This window comes from Ictalurus punctatus, chromosome 16, assembly GCF_001660625.3.
Source record: "Ictalurus punctatus breed USDA103 chromosome 16, Coco_2.0, whole genome shotgun sequence".
In the NCBI taxonomy this organism is placed as follows: Eukaryota; Metazoa; Chordata; class Actinopteri; order Siluriformes; family Ictaluridae; genus Ictalurus; species Ictalurus punctatus.
Genome location: NC_030431.2, coordinates 7,043,448 through 7,069,882, shown reverse-complemented (window position 1 = coordinate 7,069,882; position 26,435 = coordinate 7,043,448). Strand labels below are relative to the sequence as shown.

Here is a 26,435-nt window from a genome sequence, read left to right as displayed (position 1 = left end):
TCCCACAATGCACAACACATTATTATGCTGTTGTGGAATTGTAGTAGTAAATACACCTGCAAGTGTACAATATAAAATACAGCAAGGGTTAATAGTGTAGCTATTTTTGGGGTTGGCAGACATAGCAGTAATCCACTATAATCCCCCTGGAATTGCCATTGCTTTCAGCACAAACACTTTCTGAAAAAGCATTGAACAGTTTTACAGTTTTTATTTTTAATGTATATATATATTTTTTAATTATTGCTGAAATTCATATTAATGCCATTCCGTCCCATTGCTATATATTCATCTTACAAAAGTATATTCATTCACTTAATTTTTACATTCTGAACCTACTTGTACTAATTATTTCCATGTGTGAAGAGTTCATTACATAGTGACAAGTTGATGAAACAAACGTTTTTCTATTACATGTTTCTTGTTTATCATTGTTTCCTGTTTTTGTGTTACATCAATACAAGTAGCCATGTCATGTCTTTGGAATAATTCATTTTGTACCAAAATTTCTGCTGAGCGGTGATATATCACCAACTCTTATCCTTAAATGCCTACTCTATTTAATGTTTCATTTATTACAAGAGGCTTGAGAGATGTGAGTTTTAAATAAGACTATTAGTTTTACATGCCCTCACTCGTTTGAGAGATCATGAAGAAGGAATGCTGTTCCAAATCTAAAATATGATTATATCTGTTATGTAAACCACAGCTGCATTATTTGATCTTATTTGGTGGTTAATTCAACCTGTATAAGATGTTCAGATCCTGGACACGGGTTACTGTCTGTGTAGAGTTTCACAGACTCTCCACATGTTTGAGAGGGTTTGAAGGTTTCCTCTGGGTTTTCCAGTTTCCTTCCACTGTCCAAAAACCAGCAGGTGTGAATGAGAGTGTGAATGTGTGTGTGGTGTAAAGTGAATGACTGGTGTCGCATCTGGTGCATTCTCCTGCCTTGCTGCCAGTTTTCCCAGCTATACTGTGACCCTGACCAGGATAAACTGATTACTGAAGATGAATGAATAGGGTGTAAAACTGTCCTGAAATTTCAGTTATTTTCTTTATCTTAGACACCGATTTATATATATATATATATATATATATATATATATATATATATATATATATATATATATATATATATATATATATATATATATAAACAACCCTTTTTTTATATATATATAAAAACAACCCTTTTTTTAATTACTAAACTGGTTGTAGTAGTCTGACTTTAATTTGAGTGGATTTTTTTTAAATGGCCACTAGATGGTGTAAATTCTACTACATCTTAAACTACTGAAAGAGCAAAATGTGAAATATTTTAATTACTATTAGTCCATTTTCTGCTGTAGGCCTAATAAACTATGCATAAATAGCCTACAAAGGTTATTAGGCAAGTAGGCTAAAATTAAAATCTACATCAAGAAAGAAAAACAGCAGAAATAGAGAATAGTGTCCCGTGGTGCTGCTTCACATCATTAATAACACAGAATGTTGTGTCAGTTAATTCAGAACCTGTCTTATAGAAGCATTTCAGGAACGGGTTTATTGTTTTAGCGGTGTTTACAGATACTAAGTGAGTTTCGGATCCGTTGGCGTTCCACAGTAAAGCACCTTTCAGTGTCTCTTGGGAACCAGTAGCGCATCTTCAGCACACCGCTGAGGAAACAGTGTCTCTTTAAGTTGCGACTAAAGCCGATTAGGGTCGATTCTGCTTTTACCGTCTGTTCACTCAATTTTTTTTTTCTTTATGTTATTGTGTACACTAGACACGAATAGTAATCGACCAAGCGTTTAACGAGATCTTTGTGGACTTAAGCGCGCTCTTTTGTCGCAGGAGATTTTGCTGCACGGTTCGGATATTTCTGGATGATCTTTCTTTAAATCATTTCCACTTTTCTTACTTTTATTTATTTATTTATTTATTTATTTATTTATAGGTCCGTCTCCGATGATCATGGTCTCAAGCAAAACGGCGTGAGACGTTTGTGTGGAAAATGCAGAAAAGTGTGCGCTATAATGAGGGGCACGCACTTTATCTCTCTGTGATCGCGCGTAAAGAGGGAACGAAGCGGGGCTACCTGAGCAAGAAGGCGACCGAGAACAGTCGCTGGAACGAGAAATACTTTGCTCTGTATCAAAACATCTTGTTTTACTTTGAGAATGAGCAGAGCACAAGGCCGACGGGGATTTACTTATTGGAAGGATGCACCTGCGAGCGCGTCTCAGCGCCCAAAGTATCCACAATCAGCCGAGACAATTCAGATAAGCAGGTATACCTCTATTATTATTATTATTATTATTATTATTATTATTATTATTATTGTGTGTGTGTGAGAGAGAGAGCATGTTTTTATACCTTAGTGGGGACCAAATGTGTCCACAAGGGTAGGGTGTGACCGTTTTGACCTTGTGGGGACATTTGTTTGGTAGAATTTCTTTAATTAAAAAAAAAAAACAGAAAGAAAGAAAATAAAATACTAAAAGCCGTAATGATTCCTTTGGGTTACTGAGTTGAAGGTTAGATTTAGGTGAAGCACAGCATTAATCATTATGGTGACTCTGGAAAAGAAAAAAAAAAGGTGACTCTGGCACTGAGTAGCCTATAGTATTGATTGGCAGTTGTTTAGAATTTCACTAAAGACCTGTCTGACTGAAAGTCCTCGTCTGCCTAGAGCAGTGGGATTTAACATGTGGAACTCTGGCCTGCAACGTGCAACTCAGTAGCTATCAATACTAAGTGTAGGTAAAGACTTGCAGCATGACTACGCAAAACTATTTCTGAGAAGGACCTGCTGTATCTGCTTCGCTGCACACATGCATACTGTACTATATAAGAGCAAATGTCCCTGCACTGCCCTGCCATCTCTCACACTCTAACCCATCTCTGAGATTGTCTACTGCAGACTGTATTGTCTATTGTGTTTGCACTGGTCATATACTTCGAGCAGTTACTGGACACTTATTCTTTTCCAAATAGCAGAGGATTCTGTTTAGTAAAACCATATAACAGTAACATTTCACACTTGTGGTTTGACTTGGCGCAGTGTCATTTTATTTGTCCAGCCCAGTGGCATGTTGACAATGATGCATTCAAATTCAGATCTTCAAGAATGCATGTGACTAGCTGAAACATTCACTCAGCAAATATTCGCTACGTAAAACAGCTAGTAAAATAAAAGGCCCTATAGCAAAAGTGCTGATGGCCAGGTTTGCTTTATTGTTAAATAGACATTTACTTAAACTCATTTCTTTAAGGGGGGGCAAGACGGTTTTTTGGTTAGCACATTTGCATCGCATTCTGTTAAAAAAAAATCCCGTAAAATTTATGGTAAAAACTGGCAGCTTTGGTTGCCAGAAAAAAGTAATTGTGTAAAAGAAATTTTGTAAATTTAACAAGAACATCCAGAACTGTTATGAAAAGCAAGTACACTTTTTATTAAAATACCACAAACAACAACAGGGGTTGGGGGCTCAAATCCTGCCCCTGCTATGCATGCGCTGAGCCTGCATTTTCTCCCCGTGCTTCTGAGGTTTCCTCTGGGTACTCCAGTTTCGTCCCCAGTATAAAAAAACATGCACTGTAGGCTGATTGACATTTCCAAATTGTCAGTAGTGTGCGAATGTGTGTGTGATTGTGCCCTGTAATGGTTTGGCACCCTGTCCGGTGTGTCCCCCGCTCTATGCCTCGAGCTCCCTGGGATAGGCTTCAGGCTCTGTGTTGGATACAACTACCTGACAGTTTAATTTAGTCTTTAATAACCAAGATAATAGACTGATTATGAACATTTTCTAACTATTGCTCAAAAATCTTCTCAGAATTACAGCCAAAAAATGTTTTGTTTACTAATAGCTAGAATTATCAGGGTAAATTGTGTACATTTATGAATATGACTTAAAATTACCTCAGAAATCCTGACGGGCTAGTTCATGCTAGCTACTTGTGTTAGCAGGTTATATTTATGAATATGACTTTAGCTCTTAATCATGTCAGCTCACCAGCTCATGTTGGTGTCCAGGGTTTTCCCCACTTAGTGCCTGAGCCCACCAAATACTATAGTCACAAGTAGTGGTTGACTTATATGGATTTTTAATGGCCAATGCCAGTGCTGATATCTAGAAAGCGTTGTGTTGCCGATTGGCCGATATGTGGCCGATTTAACACAAATTTAATTACAGTAAATGAGACATACAGAACATTGGTGAAACCAAAGGGACATTTGTTGTGCATAATATTTATGTAATATTCTTCCCTGTTTCCGCACGTGTCTGAGGAAGAACAAATTGTGGTTTTGTGATTGTTTGTGGGGTAAAATGTTTTCAGTTTTGCATAAATTTGTTTATTGATGCCATTTTCTATAGTTTTTGTGTTTCATGCTGGGCAGGAAACTTTTGGGAAATGTCATACAAACACTAGTCAAAACATAAGGCTTAGGCCATAGTCAAACAGGCAGTATTTAAATTATGGCCAAACCAACTATTGTACAAACTAAGATACAACTAAGTAATGTACATCAATGGGACACTGGCAAGACTTCACAAGGCAAGAAGTCTTAAAGTGATATACTGTACATTGAGCCCAATGAGTAAATGAGATAGCTGTAAATTATTAGTGAGGTGACAGCGTTACCAAGTTGAAACTTTTTAAAAGAACTTTGCAGAGGGTAAAAATGGCTAAGATTGAACCTCTCTGCCATCTTCATTTCCAAAAATGTTTTATTTGTATAGTGCTTTTAACAATGGACCTTGTCACAAAGCAGCTTTACAGAAATATATACATTCCAGATATAAGTTTAAAATTTATAAACTTATGCCTAATGAGTAAGTCAGAGGAGATGGTGGCAAGGAAAAACTCCCTGAGATGACATGTAGACTCCCTGAGACTGGTTCTTGAGGATAATTCAGCTAAAGTTTCCACTCTGAGGATACTTTGACTGTTCTCCAATACCTCGTCAGTTCTTTCTGCTAGTGACAGTTTCAAAGAAAGTTTGCACAAGTCTAAATGTATAGAGGGTTACACTGACATTGAGATTTGCAAAAGTAAACCTCTGAAGGCCTGGGTCAGAGTGCCAAAGCAAAGTGATGAAAGATGTTCTTTTAATGTCATAAATTCCAATAACGTAACTTGAGGCCAGGATATCTGCGCTTCTTTTAATTAGTGTGATGAAAATGCAGAAAACGTTAGTAGATGAAAAATTACCAAAAAAAAAAAATTAAAGTTGGCAAAACAGTCGATATATATATAATTTTAGGCTCTGGAAAGTCCACATACAGCACACAGTTCACTTGGAGCATTTTTTATGTTTTCCTGATGAATTATTGATGAATGCACTGAATACTGTTGGGAGATTTACTAGGCTTCATGACACTAAGTATTAACTAAGTATTCATATTGGCCAAACTGGTTTTAAATGTGGTTTTCCATTTTTTTAGATTATAAAAAATACTACAGATACTCTCACCAGCCCTTTATTAAGAACACCTGTACACCTGTAATTGTGTACATGATGTTTATGTAATTATTGAATCAGTCAAACATAAATTATATATTAATTAATAATCCTGCAGATACAGGTAAAGAGCTTCAGTTAATATTCACATCAAAAATCAGAATGGGGACAAAATGTGATCTGAGTGACCATGGCACGGTTGCTGTTGGTGCCAGATGGGCTTGTGTGAGTATTTCAGAAACTGCTGATCTCCTGGGATTTCATGCTTGACAGTTTCTAGAGTTTACTAGAATGGTGCAAAAAATAAAAAACAACCAGAGAGCAGCAGTTCTGTAGGCAGAAATGCCCCGTTGATGAATGAGGTCAGAGAACAATGGCCAGACTGGTTCAAGCTGACAAAAAGGCTATGGTAACTCAGATAACCAATGGGAACAGGCTCACAAAACTGGACAGTTGAAAACTGGAAAATGACCAGGTGAGGTTTTTCCAATCTTCAACTATCCAGTTTCAGGGAGCTTGTGCCCACTGTAACTTCAGATTCTTGTTCTTGGCTGACTGTTCTTGAGTGGTAGTCTGGTCTGGTCTTCCATTTACGTCAAGGTTTGATGTGTTGTGCATTCTGAGATCAGCAGTTTCTGAAATATTCAAACCAGTCTGACCTTTATCTGTAGGAGTTTTTGCATTGTGCTTATGCACTAGGCTGATTGGATAATGAGCAGGGGTACAGGTGTTCTTATTAAAATGGCTGGTGATTGGATGTATTCAATCAATCAAGTTTCTGTATGTTTTACAGCTATAGGGATTAGACAGAGAGGATAGCAAGATTTAACTGTAAAACAGTGTTAGAATAGATATGAGTATAAAGAGGTAGAATAGAATATGATAGAATAGATATGACTATAAACAGGGGTAATGCAAGCCAGAAAAGCAATGGCACAACCGGCTGGATATTGAGGGGACAGATAAATAGCTTTCTTCTTACTGAATACCCCACTAAGATCATCATCATAGGCAGGAATGATAGTTTCATGCTTAAGGGGTAATATCCTGAGATGTGCAAGATACTTAAATGCACATCTTAAGGCATTTTTGACGTCTTTACGGGCCCAGTCTAAATTCTTAAATACTTGTATATGTAGGAAAGTTAATAACCAGAAATTAAATATTATCATAGTGAACTGGAGCCAACTGTGAGATGTATTGGCTCATTCACACTGGTCTGCTTTCTAGGCATGTACAGTAATTGTTTATTTGAGGGAATGTGTGCTGGTCTTGAGATGGGTTGTCTCGTGGGGATATCATGCACTATGGTCAACTCTTCAAGATTCACTCTCGAGACCGACCTCCTTTATTGCTTGGGTTTACCTTTGTAATAAAGTTCTTGCTGATTCTAAGAAGTTTGGTTTCCTTGCTTATCCTTGAACCCACGTGGGAGATGGAGAAAAATCCCCACAACAAATTTGGCGAGCCAGCCAGGAGGGCAAGTAATATTTCATGCAGATTAACTAACAGAGGAAATGGCCATGACAGTGAACTATTACTGATATCTGAAATATTTTGTGGCATAGAATGCTGAAAGAGCAAATGTAGAAGATGATTCTGTAATGGAACAAATGTTGGATAATGAAAACTAAAAAAATTTCAATCGCATGGTGACCTCGCTGTTAACCTTTTAGTAAATGCAAAGGCAATGGCGGGGGGTCATTTACTGGCCTTTTTCTTTCCTGAAGTAAGCTGAGATTTATTGGCATATTCATGAGTTCATCTAGCGTGATGTGTTCATTTCTGCATGCTAGTACTTGTCATGGAGAATTTTGATATAGGGTGCAAGGTGCAGCTTCATTCTAGAGTAACCTTTCACCGCTTTCCTTGCTATCTAGAAGATGATCAAACGCTGATCTAAATGGATGTTTCTTGATAGTGTAGTCAATTCTAATGCCCTTCCAGTGAGTAGTAAGATGACCGATGTTGGAAACCTCAGTGCTCAAGGTGTGAAAAAAATCATCACTTGTTTGGTTATCATAATTATTAGGTATATCTAAATGGTATAACATTACGGTAAGTTTGAGGAAGCTAGTGTGGTATACTGGTTAAACAGAAACCTTCACAGTGGTGGAGCCCCTGTGAACATGGCGTGTACATATTAAAAGAATTGCTGTGGAAAGCAAACTACCTCTTCCATGAGCAAGTTTGTGTTGACTTTCTCCAACCATGCAATTCTGGCTTGATACTGTTACTTGCACTGATTTCATGGTTCCATTGCTAGCTTTATTGATTTGAATGTCAAAATCCTCTGTTCCAAACATGAAAAATGCACATTCACATCCACATTTCAAATGCATTGTCAAAAACATGTGAAATGTTAAATTATCAGTAAATATCAGTATTAAAGGGATTCAAAAGGCAGAAACAGGAAAATGGGCAAAAGGCTGGTTATAGAAAGTAAGATGAGATAAGGTTCAGAATTGTGCAATGGAACATTAATAGGACTTCAGAAAAACAGGATCAAACAGAATTCAGATACATGCTCAGGTGATGCTAACTGGCTAGGCTGGTGGTTAGTAATTTGATAAGTTGGACCACTGGAAACCTCAGCCAGGACTAGAGATAAACTGGGATATGACAGTAGTAAACATGTGGCACATCATCTTTATGGAAAATTAGGAATGCCATTAGACTGCATTGAACCCTGTTTGACAAAGGTCTCTCAGTGGACCAATACTATTAAAATTTTCCTCAACAGCATGTCTGCCATGAAGCTCCAAACTACTACAAAAGAATAGAGCTTCAAAGTAATACATTCTAAAAGCAAATGGCTCATTGTAATTTGTTTTGTTGGCCAGCTGGACTGAGGAGGCCTTTGATATGTGCGAACTGCTCTGCATATTCATAGAACAGTTGTTTATGGAGTCATTATAAGATTCATTATGAAGTCCATCAAGCCACCATCATTCTTCTGGAATACAAAAATCAGATCAGTGTATTTTGGAAGCATAGCTGACACATTTTCATTAACACATTGAACTGATTACAGCTTTTGATGGCAAAAATACTCCTGTTAAGCTTTTACTGTGGTTACATTTTACCAAACAGCTGTGGGTATTAGTTATTAAGACAATCCATCTCTTTGATTGTACCTGCTAAAGATTTAGATTTTAAATGAAACATACTTGACAGAACAGGAAACAAGTGAAATGTCTCGGGTTACCATGGAAATCGGGTTTCGTGTTATGCTGAAGTGGTACTGTATTATTATTCCAGAAGCACTCACCACAAAATGTTACACAAGATATCCTACCCCCCCCCACCCCCACCCCCATCCTACTAGTGAACTCTGGCCTCAGATGATAAATTACATTCTTTGCATCGAGTTTGCATTAGATTACTCTATATTATTTTGTTGATTCTATTAACACAGTCCTCTGAAAATAAGGCTCCTTCACACAATGTTACAGTCTGCTAAGCTTTAAGAGACAAGTGCACATACAAGTGTGTCCTTGCTACACAATGCACCACTACCTTACAAATAATAGAAGCCTCCCTGGTAGTAACATAGCCATTTGAATAAAAATAAAAGAAAGTATAGAGGTCACTGTGCATTGTGTAGATTTATAAACACACAGGAAATACAAATGTGAGTTCCCTCTTTCAGTGAGTATACAGTGGTAGTGAATATAATGAAGTAGATATAATTTTGTTAGTTTAACACACAAATAAGTGCTATCAGGAGACTGTGTGATTGTGATGATGAGTTGGAGTGGTGCATGTGAGGCAGAATGAGAAGTGTGTGTAAGGAAACAGTGATTCTATTGTTATCTTCCAGCTTAAACAAGGCCTGGGGCTGAGGAGAGTGCATTAAAAGCAGAGATGAGAAGCAAAGGCTGTTACATAAGTGCAGATATGTGCACACATGCACGCACGCACACACACACACACACACCAGATGACCTTCTATGCGATGAGAGAAGACAAAAAGCCCTTAAGCTTAAGTCCTATAACATACATGTGTACACACACTCACACATTCACTCTCGACCTATTGCATTAACACCCTTTTGGGCTTTTGAATTGCAAATTACAGTATAATCCTCTTATGGAAAAGAAAATTCTAAATAAAACCTCTCAATGTTTTCACTTACCTGTGCTGCAACTTTAGCACTACTTCCTTCAAACAACTCTTCTACTTTGGGGGAAAATGTCAACAGTGTGACTGCTGTGAGAGCTTGCTCCTTTCCAGACCTTTTTTGCAATTATAGTAAATACCACCTGCGCAATCCTCATTGTATGACCAATGTGCCTTGTGTTTACTGATGACTTCATTTTCTATCCCTTATTAAGCACTATTTCCTGGTCAACTTCGGCCATGATGGGCAGAAACCTCTGGAGTTACGGGCCGAAGAGGATACAGAGTGTACTGAGTGGGTGGAAGCCATTCAGCAAGCCAGGTACAGCAGCGAATGCATTTAACTGATTTTAGTGAGAAAGAAACACCTTTAGCTTATGTAAGTTGCAGTGGCTGAACGCGATAGTATTTCAGAAATATTGCAGCTGTATCAGGAAAAGCTGAATGTTCTGATGTGTCATTTCTGTGGTTCTAGTTTTTCTACATGTAAAAATGGAACAAATTTCCAGCTGTAAAATTTCAAGGCACAAAAAGTGAAAGAGAAGCTTTTCTCAAGAGAAGCCCTTTGATCCATACAAATCCCTATTATTTGTTTTTTTTACCCATAAATTCAACATCTTTAATTTTTAGCACAGTGCAGGTTCACTCTCAGGTCACCCATCAACCCCGTATGTTTAAAGTTTACATCACTGACTAATATTCTATATATGCATAAATGCATGATTAATTTATAATATTTAGTTGTAACAAAATGTTTACCAGAAAGAAATAGCAGAATTGTTCTGTAGTTTGAATCACTGCTTTCACTCTGTTCATCCCTTTGTCTTCATCTCTCTGTCATCATCCCTTCTTCAGCTACTCTGACCTCATCATCACGCGTGAGGTGCTCATGCAAAAGTACATCCACCTGGTGCAGATCATGGAGACGGAGAAGGTGGCTGCCAATCAGCTCCGCACACAGCTTGAAGACCAGGACACAGAGATCGAAAGGCTCAAGGCTGAGGTCAAATTCAACATAATTAAATTAACACATGTATAGTGCATAAGTATTCACCCTCATCCAACATTTCCACATTTTGTGCTGTTACCACTTGGAACTGAAGTGGACTTAATTGGAATTATACATTCACCATGCATTTTTATAGTACTTCTAGATAAATCAAATATCCGCCCCTTATTTTAGTCTGATGAGGTTGCTTTTACTGTGTTTCACATTAGGTTGTGTCGCTGAACAAAGCAAAGGAGAGAATGTTACCTTGTCATTCCAATCAAGAAGAGGATGACCCTGATATAAAGAAAATAAAGAAGGTAAGTAGTTTGAATTCTCTGGAGATTTTATGACTGCACTACAGGTCCATCTATAATCAGTTACTATACATAATTTTCATTTGGTGAACATTATATTAATGGTACCACTACTGAAATGAAAGTAAAAGACAACTTTATTATCATTCTGCAGATCGCACAACAAAATGAGGTAGTGAGCCATTTCAGTGCTTTAAAATACACAGATCAGCCATAACATTAAAACTATGTGCCTAATATTGTGCAGGTCCCCCTTGTGACGCCAAAACAGCTCTGGCCCATCGAGGCATGGAGTTCACAAAACTGAAGGTGTGCTGTAGTATCTGGCACCAAGACATTAGACATTTACATTTATGGCCTTGGCACACATCTTTATCCAGAGTGACTTACAGAAGTGCTTTGAAGTCTCTATCAATAAATACATCCTGATGCTGGTTGACTAGGTCACGGACTAAGAATACCATCAGTCTAAAATCTCTTTTGGGAAGTAATTTAGTAAAAAATGACAGCACGATTTAAAAAAAAAAAAAAAAAAAAAAAAAGTGCTAATATAAGTACTTCAGAAAAAGGAAAGTCTTTAAACGTCATTTGAAGACCACCAGTGACTGCCAGCTGTAGGGGAAGTTCATTCCAGCACCTAGGTGCCAGAACAGAGAACAGTCTTGATGCATGCCTTCCTTGTACCCTGAAAGATGGTGAGACAATTCGTGCAGTGCTAGAGGATTGGAGGGAGTGGTGCAGTATGGTGTGTGATAAGTGCTTTGAGGTAAGTGAGTTCTAGTAATTTTTTGGCTTTGTAGGCAAGCATCAGTGTTTTAAATCTGATGCAGGCAGCTACAGGATGCCAGTGGAGGGAGTGTAGCAATTCTGGATCAATTGCAGAGGCCAGACCTGCCAGGCGCGAGTTGCAGTAGTCCAGTCTCAAAATGACAAGGGACTGAACAAACACCTGAGAGGCCTGTGTGGATAGAAATGGATGAATCCTTCTGATGTTAGCAGCAGCTTCTTTAAGTTGTGAGGTGGGGACTTGTTTGTCCAGCACTTCCCAGATACAGGATCGGATTGAGAGCTGGGGAATTTGGAGGCCAAGTCAACACCCTGAACTCTGTCATGTTCCTCAAACCATTCCTGAACAATTTTTGTAGTGTTGCAGGGCTCATTATCCTGATGAATGAGACCACTGCTATTAGGGAATACTGTTGGCATGAAGGGGTGTACATGGTCTGCAACAATATTTAAGTAGGTGGTATGTGTCAAAGTAACATCCACATGAATGCCAGGACCAAAAGTTTCCCAGCAGAACATTGCCCAGAGCATCACACTGCCTCTGCCAGTTTGCCTTCTTCCCATAGTGCATCCTGGTGTCATCTGTTCCCTAGGTAAGCGAGACACACGCACCCGGCTTTTCCTGATTCCAACACATCAACTTTGATAACTGATTGTTCACTTGCTGCCTAATATATCCCACCCCTTGACAGGTGCCATTGTAAAGAGGTAATCAATGTTATTCACTTCACCTCTCAGTGATTTTAATGTTATGGCTGATCAGTGTAAAGAGACAATTGAAAAGAAAAAAAAACAGAGGTACATGAAAAACGTGCAAACATAATGGATAAAAACCCCAAATACAAACATTCAAAAGGACCATGATATGCTAGTGCATAGTCTTAAGGTGCAGAAAGTGCTGCAAGGTACAAAAGTATAAAGATTTATTTAGATGCTTAACACACTACTAAACTCCTCCTCAGTTTATTACAATTTGAACATGCCAAATAAAGTCTGTCATCATTTTAATTATTTTGACTGAAAGCAGATATAATTGTTATTTATCTTAGAATAACATCAGAGAGGTTAGGTATGTGGGTAGTTTTGGTGAAGAATTTCACTTTGATAAAGTATAGTATAGTAAAAATTAGAATATATTATATATATATATATAATTAGAATATATATTTTAAAATTGTAAAATTCATAATGACCTTATGAGATCAGCTAAGTTTATGGTGCTTGTAGATACAAAGCTTCATGCGTGGCTGGCTTTGCCGAAGAAAGTGGAAAATCATTGTTCAAGACTACATCTGCTCACCCCATGCTGAAAGCATGAGGAAGCGGAACCAGATTGTCTTCAACATGTTGGAGGCTGAGACTGAATATGTGCTCCAGCTGTCCATCCTGGTGAACTGCTTTCTGCGGCCGCTCAGGATGGCTGCCAGTTCCAAAAAACCTCCAATAGGCCATGATGACGTTAGCAGCATTTTCCTCAATAGGTATACATATATATATATATATATATATATATATATATATATATATATATATATATATATATATATATTCCATAACCCGGCCATGGTAAAATATGCTGGTCTCATATTATACTCAATAATGTTTGACATTGTCCTTCCATTTATCAGAAGACACTGTTGATAGTGATGTTACTCTAAAACATTCTTATCTAACTTTTTTCCCCAAGTGAAACTATAATGTTTCTTCATGAGATATTTCACCAAGGCCTAAAAGCAAGACTTGCCAATTGGCCAAGATTAGTTTTAGGTAAGTGCCTTTTGCTATTTATTGATTTTTTTGCAGCCCAAGCACATAAAATTGAATGTTCACTTTTGAATCGAATGTTTAATTAAAATTAAAAGTAACTATGAAATTAGATGTGTTAAAAGAAAACAGTACTGTTTGTTAATATAGTACAAATAGGTTTAAAATTTTAGGGGTTTATTGCAGCACTATCATATACACCATATTCTCACATTCGGATGCTCAGTAATGTCAAATTAAACGTTTGTGAATAATTGAAAAAATGGTTAAAGGACTGTTATCACAAAGACTTTCAACAGAGGCTTTCCTGGTATAAATACATAAAAGTAAGAGCAGATCACTACACTAGAATATTTTGGCCAAACTACTTTATTTAAACTAGATACTAAACATTTTTTTGTTGTTGGCAAATTTATCTGCTATAGCAATTCTATCAATTATTACATTCATTAATGAAGGAATGTGATTTAAGATTCACAAAAAAATTATGTTACTATATCTCCATTCATAATCGTTGTCACTTTTTAGCTGACCTCTTTGATATATTGCTGCCGATGTTAAACATCTACCAAGAATATGTACGGAACCACCAGTACAGTCTTCAGGTTCTAGCTAACTGCAAGCAGAACCGGGACTTTGACAAGCTACTGAAGCAGTACGAGTCCAATGCTGCCTGTGAGGGCCGAATGCTGGAGACGTTTCTGACCTACCCAATGTTTCAGGTGTACATCTTTGAAGTGTATCTTTGAAAGAGACAAATCATGTTAAAGGAAACATTTGCTTGATTATTTTTTACCTTTTAGACTTAACAATGTTTAAAATATGATTAACTATTAAATCTCACTGTGTTCCAGATTCCTCGATATATCATCACTCTGCATGAACTGCTTGCCCATACTCCCCATGAGCATGTAGAACGCAAGAGTCTGGATTTTGCCAAGTCAAAACTGGAGGAGCTGTCCAAGTATGCTAAATTTTATTTCAGTACGATGGCTAGGCTCTTAATAAATACGTAATTGTGGTTTTACAGTGTATAATTATGATTTATCAATTATGCTAAGCTGAGATCAAATTAATCCTTGTTGAAACCCTTCATGCTTATATTATATAGTCTCATGTACCATATGCCAAAGTGCATTTTCTGAGGAATTGTTCTGCAAAAGATATGGTTTATGCATGTCACTCAGGCCTTTAACCAGTCACATGTCCCTTTAGTCTTAACTAGAATTTTAAATGCTAATACTGGCAATTAGAAATATTTTATTTTGTAAAACCCCAAGGTGTATCTAGTTAATGTGTACTATATTGTAGCAGTTATATAAGGGCAAGTGATTTTTTGGGGGGGCTTCATTTTCAGAATGATGCATGATGAAGTGAGTGACACTGAGAACATCCGTAAGAATCTTGCCATTGAGCGCATGATTGTGGAGGGCTGCGACATCCTCTTGGACACCAGCCAGACCTTTGTACGGCAAGGTGAGTCACACATATCATGACCTCTTTTCCAAAGGTCCTACTGCCTTTGCGTGTCAGTGGGCCATTATTACCTCCAGAATTATATGCCACATTATTATTTTATCTGATGCCAATGTCACAGTGTCACGAATCAAGGATCGGCACGGAAGCAATCGCAGTATATAACATTTATTTAAACAATCAAAGAACAAAACAAAGACACTAAGACAACTAGGCAAAATACTGTGGCATGAAACAAAACACGGGAACATGGAACACGAAAGTCTAAGACAACAAAACACAGAGAAACAGTGCAGACAATGGCTATATATACAAGAGTGCTCATTAACGGAAACGTGAATCAGGTGCAGGTGGTGTGACCTGTAGTGCAGTGCAGTGGCTGATGGGAACTGGAGTCCAGAGTTTCCTGATACATGACACACAGTGTCTTCTAATGCAGCTAATTAGATTGAGTCTCTTGCATCTCCCTCCCCAGGAAAGTGCTGCCCTTGTTTATTTAAATTAGATTGTATTCATTTTCCTCCTTCTCCTCAATAAGCTGACCTCCTCTTTCAGGCTCTCTGATCCAGCTGCCTTCAGTGGAAAGAGGCAAACTGAGCAAAGTGCGCCTGGGCACACTTTCATTGCGCAAAGAGGGCGAGCGCCAGTGTTTCCTCTTCACCAAACACCTCCTGATCTGCACTCGCACCTCCAGCAGCAAGCTGCATCTACTCAAAGTGAGTTACACTTTGCAAACAGAGTATTAGACGTTTCCCCCCATTTTTTCCCCCTAAAATATTTCCATTTGTTTTCACTTGAATATTGCTGATTGCTATATCAAATTAAAGGTGCAAAAATATATGACAAACCTGCAATTATAACAGGGGTGTGTAGACTTTTTATATACACTGTATATAGTTACGATACTGAGGAATGTAAGTCTGGACATTACAAAGGGTCTGTCCTGGGAGTTTTAGGGGTTAAAAGCATGGTGTGCTTTGCAGTATAATGACACAGCACTTGCTTTTGTTCTTCTCGATTTATAGCAAGGAGGCACTCTGTCTCTGATAGAGTGCACCCTCATTGAAGAGCTAGATGTCAATGATGAAGACTGTAAGTAGATTTAAATAAAGATGTAAAACTTAAAAATAAAGCTAAGGATTACAATGTCTTATGCTGTGATTGTAATGTGAAATGTATTTACAGTTAATGTTATAAAAATCCATTTCTAGCATTACTGATAGAAGTCCTAGTTCATCACCTCTCTCATTACAATCAATTCTGGTAAAAAAGTATACAAAATATATTTGCTGTAATACAAGATAATAAATGATGGGGTACTGTGATTCGTCCTGATACAGTGGAAGTTGTTCTTGATCGTGCTATTACAGCACACCCTGAAGTGTTTTTATTCTTTCTTTACCACAGCAATGTGCTGATTTTTTTTAGTTATTAATGTATCATACATTTCAACCATTTATAGTTACAATTAATGTTGAAAACAAGTTTGTTCCTGTTAACATCTATAAACAGTGGTTCTTTCATTTTCTCTTAATAAAACAGAACAAAAATTAAGCTTGTCATGCTACTGACCAAATAAATAAATAAATAAACGCAAAGCCCATAGACCTCTGCCCTTTCACTTTCCTGTGGCAAACACTTAAAGTTATACCTTTACCGCTGACACTGGAGACTCCTTCCAAAAATGCTAAGTAAACACCTCCTTATCGAAAGGTTTACCATATCAATGATTAGACTTTTTTCTTTGTTAAATAACAAATGTTTTTTATCTGTTTATGTGGAGCATCCACCATGCAGTCCGTGTCAGAGCAGCAATAGTCACACTATTGTCAGAGCAGCTGTTACAGAAAATCAATCAACACTGTCTGACCTGTGAGGATTGAGAATTAAATAGTGCTGTGGTATAATCACTAATATAAAATAGCTTCCAAAATGATGTTTGTGTCATAAAACTAAAGTGTATTGTTTTGTGTAACTCCCGTTTGGCACTCGTGTTCCATAGTAAGCCTTCTAGGGGAGTACTGAATATAACACCACTAAAGAAAGCCATTAATAGATGCTTGAATTAAAGATTTTTTGCCTTTTAGATACTGCTGCAGGTCAGGGCTTTAGTCATTTAGAGTTTAAGCTGCTGGTCGAGCCTGCTGATGGGCCGTCCTTCTCAGTAGTTCTGCTGGCACCGTCTCGCCAGGAGAAAGCTGCCTGGACCAGCGACATCAGCCAGGTAGGCCTCAGTGTGTGCTGCTTTGATTAACTTTGAGTGAAAACACATCTCAAGGCAACTGATGTTCAACTTAAACCACAGAAAATCGTAATTTACCTTTGAATGAATTACAGTCTTGCTTTTTTCTTTTCTTTTAAAAAAAATAATTCTCTTGATTTGAAAGACAGCTGGACTGTGGTGTGTACACAAATACAGAAAAAAGCTCATGAAAAGCTTCTCAAAACTGAGCACCAAGGTCATAAGCAGGCGGATCTCTTGAGTGCTGTGTTTTTGTGGTGCAAGCAAGGTTAAAGCTCTGGGGAGCCCAAGCTGCTTGTTTTGTTGTGGGCTTGAGGGTGTTTCCAGCTCCTCCCTTCAGCTGCAGTATTCCCGCTGCGCCCACAACACTGTGGTTTTACAGCCTCCTCAGCCATATTAATATACCATATACCAATATGCCATATCACATATAGCATGTAGCAAATCTAGCAAAAAGAAAAGTATGTATAGATTAGTGTTGCTAATCACTGTACATTGTGGAATTTCCGTTAGATTTTTAGTAGTTGTATAATATAGTTTTTAGTAGTTTTTTTAAAAACAACTTTACTCTGTAAAACCTTGATAAATTTCAATCGAAAAAGAAGTCAAAAGAAGGTTGGTGTAATGACAGCAAGTTTGAATTCTATTACACATGACACCTGTTTTCTGTCTTACTAATTTCATATTAAAATGAACAATTTTATAGTGTTCTGTTTTCACACGTTTTATATTTCAGTATTGTGGCATTGTTTTCTTTTTTTCAATAACGCTTTTTCTTTTTTTTTTAATATAATATGGTAAGTAGGAAGTGAAAATGTAAAAAGTTAAATATAAATAGTTTTTCTTCCTGTTTTTGGGTTGTTCTCACAGTGCATCGATAATATTCGCTGCAATGGCCTTATGACCAGTGTTTTTGAAGAGAACTCCAAGGTCACTGTGCCTCATATGCTCAAGTAAGAATAACAAATAAAAACAATCCATTAAAATGCAATGCCATTCTTTTTAGCAAATGATAACATGGCTAGTGAATGAAAACTGAAGTAGATCAGTCGAAGCTGTATAATTGTTAACTGATAGTTTTCATGAATTATTAGTAATAATGTGTTTGCATGACATGCAAGGAATAAAACAAGACTGGGTATACTGTTATAAGAAAATAATCAGCACTTTGTGTCATATCACCAGAGTTGGTTATAACTGTACTGTTCTAATATTCTAATTACTTTTTCCGATAACGCAGTAATATAACGCATTATATTTTAAATTTATGTAATTTGATTACAGTTATTGATGTCAATAAAATTATGTTACTTGCATTACAAATTTATTGTTAAGAAAACAATATTAAGTAAAATGTATGTTTAAAATAAATCACGTTTTGCGCAGCTGCCGGGGGCGTGACCTGGCCTGGGCATTCGGGGCTGAAGTTTAGAAGATTTTTTCTTTAGCCCTGAATAATTCTTGACTTGGAGCGGTTTGTCACTGCGTAACTGAACGTCAGTAAAAGAAAACGGCCTGTATGTAATTTTATATCCTCAGTGACCAGAGGCGAGATCAATCAGACAGGGTTTACAGGAAAATACGTGGAAACACTCGTGTCTTATTGGCTGACAGTCCCTCAATTCTGCCAAACACTAGCTCACAGTGAGTGTGAGAAAAATGTATATATGCCGATTTAATTTTTTTTTTAACCAGTAAAGGGGTTGAAACTGAAACAGGAACATCCTGTTCTAGTTCTAGCTGTGCCTCCATTTGGCTAGCGACACCAAACTAGCCTAGTTAGAAAAGTTTAATATTTTATCCGTCTGGTAGTCCTACACACAGTGACAACACCCAAGTCCAAGTTTTTATGATAAATACTTTTTCTGATCATGTCATACATTGACTTGTGCTAAAATTACTGAAAGAACTATGAGTTTCACTTTGTATTGTATTTTTGTAGGTTTGATAGGGTTTGAAAGTAATTTAATTAGTAATCTGATTACTTTTTACATGCAGTAATCACTAATACAATCAAATTACAATTTTAAAGTAGTAATTAGTCATTTGTAGTGGATTACTTTTTTCGAGTAACTTACCCAATACTGCATATCACACAATTATTTATTTTCCTATATCATTCCATTCTGTTTTATTCCTCTTATACCACAGAAGTTTGTCAATGATTACATTAGTTAAAGAATGACACCATGCTTTTTACTCATTTATAGTTATATTTAATGTCATGGAACATCTGTGGTAAAGCCTGGTGATATACAGTATATTTTAATTGTACATCATATACTATACAATCTCATTGAAGTTGAGTGCATGATCATTTAATCTAATAGGAGCATGTACCAGTAATAAAGGAAGGGTCTAAGTATCAATCACTGAGGAACTCCATGAACAATATTACTGCCTTGTGATACATGGGCACCAAGGCTAATTCTTCTACATGAATATGATTTAACTCACTGTTCCACATAGACCAAACAAGAGAATTTTCTATATGTTCAAGATATATATTGTGCTCTTTATTGTCAAAATCTGCACATAGGTTTTAAGTCATGTACAGCTTTCTGTCATTAACATTTTTGCACGACTTGTCAATATTCCCCTGCAGGTCAGACACACGGTTACACAATGATGATGTGGATATTTGCTTCAGCAAGACGCTCAACTCATGCAAAGTGCCACAGATCCGCTATGCCAGCGTTGACCGTCTGCTGGAACGGCTCACTGACCTGCGCTTCCTCTCCATTGACTTCCTCAACACGTTCCTGCACACATACCGCATCTTTACCACTGCAGCTGTGGTCATGGACAAGTTGAACGACATCTACAAGAGGCCTTTCACCTCCATGCCCATCAGGTCAGGCCTCACGAATAGTGAGGGGGGGTTTTTTATTGCAAAAATATTTACCCCCATTGCTGTGAAACCTCTAAATTAGTGCTTGTGCAACCTGTTGCCATCAGAAATCACATAACTAGTTGAATGGAGTCCACCTGTGTGTAATAAAAGTATCACCAATGTATCTAGCACCCTGAAGTCCAAGGAGCTGTCAGAACAAGTCCAGGAGGAAGTTATGGGAAAGTATTAATTGAGGTTTGTTTACTAAAATATCCTAAATGCTGCAGAGCAACATTAAATCCATTATTAAAACATGAAAAGAATATGGCACAACCATGACTCTGCCTAGAGGATGATGTCCATCAAATGTCAGTGAATGGGTAGGAGGGCATTAGTCAGAGAAGCAACCAAGAGTCCAAGGGTCATTATGGAGCTGAGGAGATCCATATGTCAGCTCAGAGAAGCTGTTCACGGGATAACCATCACCAGGAAACTGCACAAAGCTAATCTTTATGGAGGTGTGGTGAGCCAAAAGGTTTCGTGGATACTTTTTTGGCCTTGGCGCAAGTGCTAGCTTTGGCAGAAACCCAACGGTGCTTATCACCCTAAGAACATCATACCTACAGTGAAACAGGGTGGAGGGAACCCTTGTTATCATTGACTTCTTTTGCTTGCTTCTCTGACTAATGCCCTCATCCACTCAATGAGTTTTGGTGGACAGCCTCTTCTAGGCAGAGTCAGTGTTGTGCTAAAATTTTTCCATTTTTAATAAGGAATTAATAGTACTCTGTAGGATGTTCAGTCTTTGGAATTTTTTATAACCAAATTGATTGATACTTTTCACGAAATTTTTTCTCTGACCTATCTAGATAGCTTCTTGGTTTTCATGCTTTTGCAGATTATATTGATTATACCCCTCAGTTCAGTATTATGGGCTATTTTCTGTAGTTCTATGATATATATTGTCAATTAAATCCATTTTATTTCCAGGTTGTTACACTACAAAATGGTGAAACATTCATGTAGGGTGAATACTTATGCAATGCACTGTACTTGCACATAAAGTTATGTAACCCCCCAAAAAAATCTGTGTTTAAGTGTAATGGTAGTGTGTACAGTAAATTGAGCTGTAACCCAAACCCTCTCCCTTCCTCCCTGCTCCACTATCACTGCCATTTACAGGATTCAGTACCACTCATCTGACCGTTTGTCCATCTCCTCCATCTGTCCAGACTACAGCCTGAAGATCACAAGGCTTGCCCTGGACCAGTCTAAGTAAATCTATCATGCCTCTTTGTTTCTCTCTCCTCCTGTCTCTCATCCCATTTTCATCCTCTTATTTCACACTTCTGTATCTTCTTGTACCATATAGATAATGAACTCAGCCTCTTAATTATATGCTAAATTTGGTGCTGTATATGTCTTACATCATCACAGCAATCATAACATTCGGTGTTAAACTCCTAAGGATTCTAGGGATTCCCTGTCCTCACCACAGTAATTTTGAATGCTGTTTTTGGCATAAATCTCTCATGCTTCTTGCCTCAGTGAAAACAGTGTTGCTATGTATTTATTCATCTCGCTGGTTTTTTCTCTCCCTTTCTTTCTCTCTACACCTCTGCAACTCTTCTGGTCTCCCAGGTCTCTAGAGCTCTTTTTTGCCACTAACCAGGGCCCGTGGGGCAATGAGCTTATGAACAACAAGTCCCCCCGACTGTCACGCAAGTTCTCTACACCTCCTCCTCTCTCAATCCCTTCCCGGACATCTTCACCCATGCATTGCCGTAAACTGTCGCTCAGCTCACCTGTAAGTGGCAACAAAGCCATCGCTTTGGATCTCTCGGCCTCGTCCATGGCAGTCAGTAGTCCCACATCCACCTACAACCCCATGGTCTCTTCTCCACCCTCTAACTGTACTAAGGCTCCGCTGGACCTGAGCAAGGGACCCAATTCACCAGAGCTAGGACCCACGACACCAGAGGAAGGTGGGGAACTCCCACGTATTGATGCATTCTGTGGCAAGCTGAGGCGGAGCGTTAGGCGGAGTAAGTCATGTGAAAATTTGTATATACACTCATCAGTGGGTACTTTTTCCACTGTCCGTTCAAAAACAAGAACTGACCCAAAATGGAACACACTGGCCTTAGGGTTATTAGTTTTAGGGGAATAGTCATTGTAAAAGTGACTGCATCAACACACTGTGTTTATTGTTAAGTCCAACATAGAAGAAGTACCTGGATTAACTTTGTTCTTATCTTCTTACGTGATTGGCTGTTTGGTTACCCAGCCTGTACTGGCTTAGAAAAGATTAATGTCTGGGTCGCCTCATTAGCCCCATAACCTGCATTTTCAAATGATCCAATTAAAATTAAAATACATAATACAATAAAAATACACAATCAGAATTTTCTGAAATCTTCTGTTTGAAACTCGCATGTGTGCTTGAAATACTTATATACAGTTGCAATCAAAATGATTCAACCCCCATTGCAAATCAGGATTATTGTCAAAACTTACAGACTTTCAATTGTTGGCAATGAACAAATCAAACAAAAGCAATTGAAATAGTTGAACACAACGAATGCTTCAAGTGGTTTCCCCAAATTCAACTGAAAATGCAACATATAATGACTTCCCCAGTTTCAAAATTATTCAACCCCTTCATGGCAAACATCTTTAGTACTTAGTAGAGCACTCTTTTGCTGTTATGACCTGCTGCATACAAGATGCTTCCTGAGGAATCTTAGCCCATTCCTCATGAGCAATGGCCTCCAGATTCATTTGAATAAGAAAGGTTATTTTGTGTCCTGACAGATTTCTTAGAGTCTTTTTCATTTGACAAGTTCATCCCAGAGACACCTACCTCTGTTGAGTCAGGAGACTTATCTCTGTGCAGCTTGCCCTCTACCCCTTCCTCTACCCCACGACACCCCCGTTACAGACAACCAGGAGGTAAATGATTTAGCATTTCTCCATAATATTTTATATCTTTGATGCTCTAATAGTGAAGTTTTCAGTGCATGAACACACACAACCTTTTAGTATGACACCAGTGATAAAATCAACAACAGCACCAAGCCATGCACAGTGCCATTATATTTGTTTTTTGCTGTTTAATGACAACCTCCATCCCCTGCTGGGATCTGACAGGTCAGTCCATGGAGAATTTGCGCTGTACAGTGTCTCCTGCCTCTGCTTTTGCCATCGCCACGGCAGCAGCTGGACATAGTGGCCATCAAGGTCAGACATTACTTATGAGCTATGACAGCTCCATTACAAATCTCTCACTGGATCATGTCCAACATGACATGGTCCCAAAGGGCAGCTGACGTTGGTTTAAAACCCTTGTATAGTGTATAGTGTATATTAAAAACTATGTGTAGTGGTAAAGATACTATTCCTTATCTTTATCTAAGAAACTATTCTGATATCTTTAAAAAGGTCATTTTCAAGGCATTTTGAGTGTCTAATAGTAGTCAGTAAATGCTTAAAAATTCTGAAAATGTTTACTCCAGCAATACACTATATGGCCAAAAGTATGTGGACGCCTGACCATCACATCCCTATGTGGTTCTTAACCCAAACTGTTGCCACAAAGTTGGAAGAACTAAATTGTATACAATGCTGTTACATGCTGTAGCATTACAGTTTTCCCTCACTGGAACTAAGGGGCCCAAACCTGTGAACAAAAAAGCTTCATTAAGACATGGTTTGCCAAGGTTGGTGTGAAAGAACTTCAGTGGCTTGCACAGAGCCCTAACCTCAACCCCACTAAATAAATCTGTCTAAATAAATCTGCACCCCAGGTCCCTCCCTCCCTAATACTCTTGTGCCTGAATGGGAAAATCCCAACTGCAACACTCCAGAATCTATTGGAAAGCCTTTCCAGAAGAGTGGAGGTTATTATAACAGTAGAAGGGGATGTTCTGGGGGATTAAATCTGGAATGGGATGTTCAAAAAGTGGGTGTGATGTGGGTGTGATGCTCAGGTGTCCACTAACCTTTAGCCATCTAATGTATCTTCACAATTATAAAAGTCATTCTGATCAGTCATAGCCAAATACTGCAAACAAAATTGGCTCCTCACTCTCATTAGGTTTCACCAGCCCAGAGAAGTCATATGACAAGGAGTTTCTCATTCGCCGGGCTGCCACAAACAGGGTGCTTAACGTCCTGCGGCACTGGGTTTCCAAGCACTCGCAGGTCAGCTCCATATTCACATCTATCGCCTATATGTTTTACAGAAAAAAGACAGAAGCTTAAAGATACAACATGATGAAACAGCTAAATACTTCATTTTCTATGACACAAAAAGAATAAGAGAATAGCATGCTTATCTTTCTGTTTATTTAAATTCTGCCTTTAAATTGAAGAACCAACAATCAATGATAAAGAGCAGTTTTTTCATAAACATATATTGTTTGGGAACATATTGAGCAGGCAAATGACCAGGTAAAGCAACAATACACAATAAAGTCACACAATAAAGGTGAATCCCAGGGTAATCTGATGTGAGGCAGGTAGTGACTAATAGATAGTTTTGGATCCTGGGTTTGATTCTGAGCTTGAGTTACTGTCTGTGTGGAGTTTCACGTTTTCCGCGTCTGTATGTGTTTCTGCCGCATACTGAAATTTCCAGTTTCACCTGCCAGTAGGTTGCCCCTAGGTGTGAATGTGTATGTACATGGTGCCCTCTAATGGACTGGTGTCCCATCCATGGTGTATTTCCATCTCACATCCTACTGGGGTACTACGTCAGTAAAGCAGTAAGAACAGTTTAAAACAGCCCTAGAAGCTTGGCAAAGGTTTAATAGATCTGATCAAATCTGATATACTAAGGGGTTTCTATTATTAGTTAGGATATGAAATGAGTGTTTAACCCCTCTATGCAGTCACACCATTACTCTAATAAATATGTTATGGCCAGCAGCAGTTTATTGAGATAATGGTAGTCAATGCATGGTCACAACCCTCTTTTTCTTTCTTTTCTTTTCATTTTTTTTCCTGTGGCCCCATGTGTTGCCTTATATTGAAGTTTTGAGCCATCTGCATTGTAATTGAAGATCATGTACACCCTTTATCCTTTTTTATATTTTCTTTTATTCATTCTTCACTCTCTCTTTTAAGATTCCTCCTTTAATCTTTATGGATATGTGGAATTGTTCTTCATGTTTGTCTTTGTTTTGTTAATAGATCATCTCTCTTTAAATTCATGCTTTTTAATATTAGCATTTCTGAAAAGGCAATAAAGACACTTTGGTTTTTTTTGTTGTTTTTTTTAAATAACTCTGCTCAGACTGCTCAGACTAGGCTTTTCCAAAACGTGGCTGAAAACAATGAGCAATAGGTGTGCAGGAAATGAATAGCCAAGAGGGTCAATGGGAAGTCCATTGCATACCTGAAGGGTGTGAGCGCATCTTAGATATATATGTTTGAATAGGTGAAAGACTTTTATCTGTAATTCGAGCAATATACCTTTCAAGTTTCCTGAAAATCCATTCAATCAATTTGAGCTGTCTGTTTCACTGACAACTTTGTATGCTGTGCTAAACTTATCTACTATTGTTACTTATGGTGTGTGTATGGTGCAGTTATTCCCTGGATTCTTCCTTATTATGGAGTCTTATTCCTCTGTCAGAGTTGCTCTGCTCATCACCCTTACACATGGTAATGATTGCAGTGAAATGTCAACAGGCTCCCTACAGCTCTACACTGCTACCTCCACTCTCTATATGTGTCAGAGCCAATTAAGGACATGAGACTTCTTGTTTTTATCAACAAAAAAAAACTGGCTTGGTGTTGTCATGAAGGATGAGGCTTTTTTTTTTTAGACAAAAAATTTTTTGGCCATGAGGTAGTGTGGCACTGTGATAGACTGGCGTCCCATCCAGGGTATATTCTTGCCTTGTGCCCAGTGTGTCTAGGATAGGCTCCACCACAACCCTGGACAGAATAAAGAGCTTATTGAAGATGAATGAGTGAATGAATGTAATTTGTGTGTGCGTGTGTGTGCGTGTGTGTGTGTGCGCACACGTGTGTGTATATGTGTGTATGTATGTATGTACATGTGTGTGTGTGTGTGTGTGTGTGTGTGTGTGTGTGCTGCTGCTGGACAGGACTTTGATATGAACAGTGAACTGAAGGCGGGAGTGATCACTCTGCTAGAGGAAGTGCTGAGAGATCCTGATCTGCTACCTCAGGAAAGAAAAGCCACAACCAACATACTAAGGTTCTAGCACTTATCACTCTGACCACTCACATTACTTTTATATAGACTATATCAGCATATATAGATTGTGTAGCCTACATTTCATGTTTACTGTTATGTGATTGTAAAATTCAAAACAAATAATAAATCTAGATTATTACAGTTACTAGGTTTGACCTTTAAGCCTTAAAGCCTCATGAGACCTTCTGTATATACAGATTGAATCATCTTGAGGCACTGAGGCCATT

General features: G+C 38.0%; 1 protein-coding gene across 1 annotated transcript in view; it reads left to right on the top strand.

Annotated features, from left to right (window-relative positions):
- The first annotated feature begins 1,637 nt into the window (after positions 1 to 1,637).
- rasgrf2a (Ras protein-specific guanine nucleotide-releasing factor 2a) overlaps positions 1,638 to 26,435 on the top strand; it is a 36,868-nt gene continuing 12,070 nt past the window's right edge. Inside the window, exons 1-21 of the mRNA XM_017489188.3 lie at positions 1,638 to 1,853; positions 1,941 to 2,273; positions 9,789 to 9,895; positions 10,429 to 10,576; positions 10,792 to 10,881; positions 12,892 to 13,145; positions 13,352 to 13,431; positions 13,957 to 14,150; positions 14,283 to 14,392; positions 14,786 to 14,904; positions 15,460 to 15,620; positions 15,930 to 15,996; positions 16,992 to 17,128; positions 18,017 to 18,099; positions 19,752 to 20,000; positions 21,162 to 21,254; positions 21,621 to 22,024; positions 22,794 to 22,931; positions 23,130 to 23,219; positions 24,076 to 24,182; positions 26,096 to 26,208. Coding sequence (XP_017344677.1) covers positions 1,998 to 2,273; positions 9,789 to 9,895; positions 10,429 to 10,576; positions 10,792 to 10,881; positions 12,892 to 13,145; positions 13,352 to 13,431; positions 13,957 to 14,150; positions 14,283 to 14,392; positions 14,786 to 14,904; positions 15,460 to 15,620; positions 15,930 to 15,996; positions 16,992 to 17,128; positions 18,017 to 18,099; positions 19,752 to 20,000; positions 21,162 to 21,254; positions 21,621 to 22,024; positions 22,794 to 22,931; positions 23,130 to 23,219; positions 24,076 to 24,182; positions 26,096 to 26,208 — 3,020 coding nt within the window. The 5' untranslated portion in view covers positions 1,638 to 1,853; positions 1,941 to 1,997. The remainder of the gene's footprint in view (positions 1,854 to 1,940; positions 2,274 to 9,788; positions 9,896 to 10,428; positions 10,577 to 10,791; positions 10,882 to 12,891; positions 13,146 to 13,351; positions 13,432 to 13,956; positions 14,151 to 14,282; positions 14,393 to 14,785; positions 14,905 to 15,459; positions 15,621 to 15,929; positions 15,997 to 16,991; positions 17,129 to 18,016; positions 18,100 to 19,751; positions 20,001 to 21,161; positions 21,255 to 21,620; positions 22,025 to 22,793; positions 22,932 to 23,129; positions 23,220 to 24,075; positions 24,183 to 26,095; positions 26,209 to 26,435) is intronic.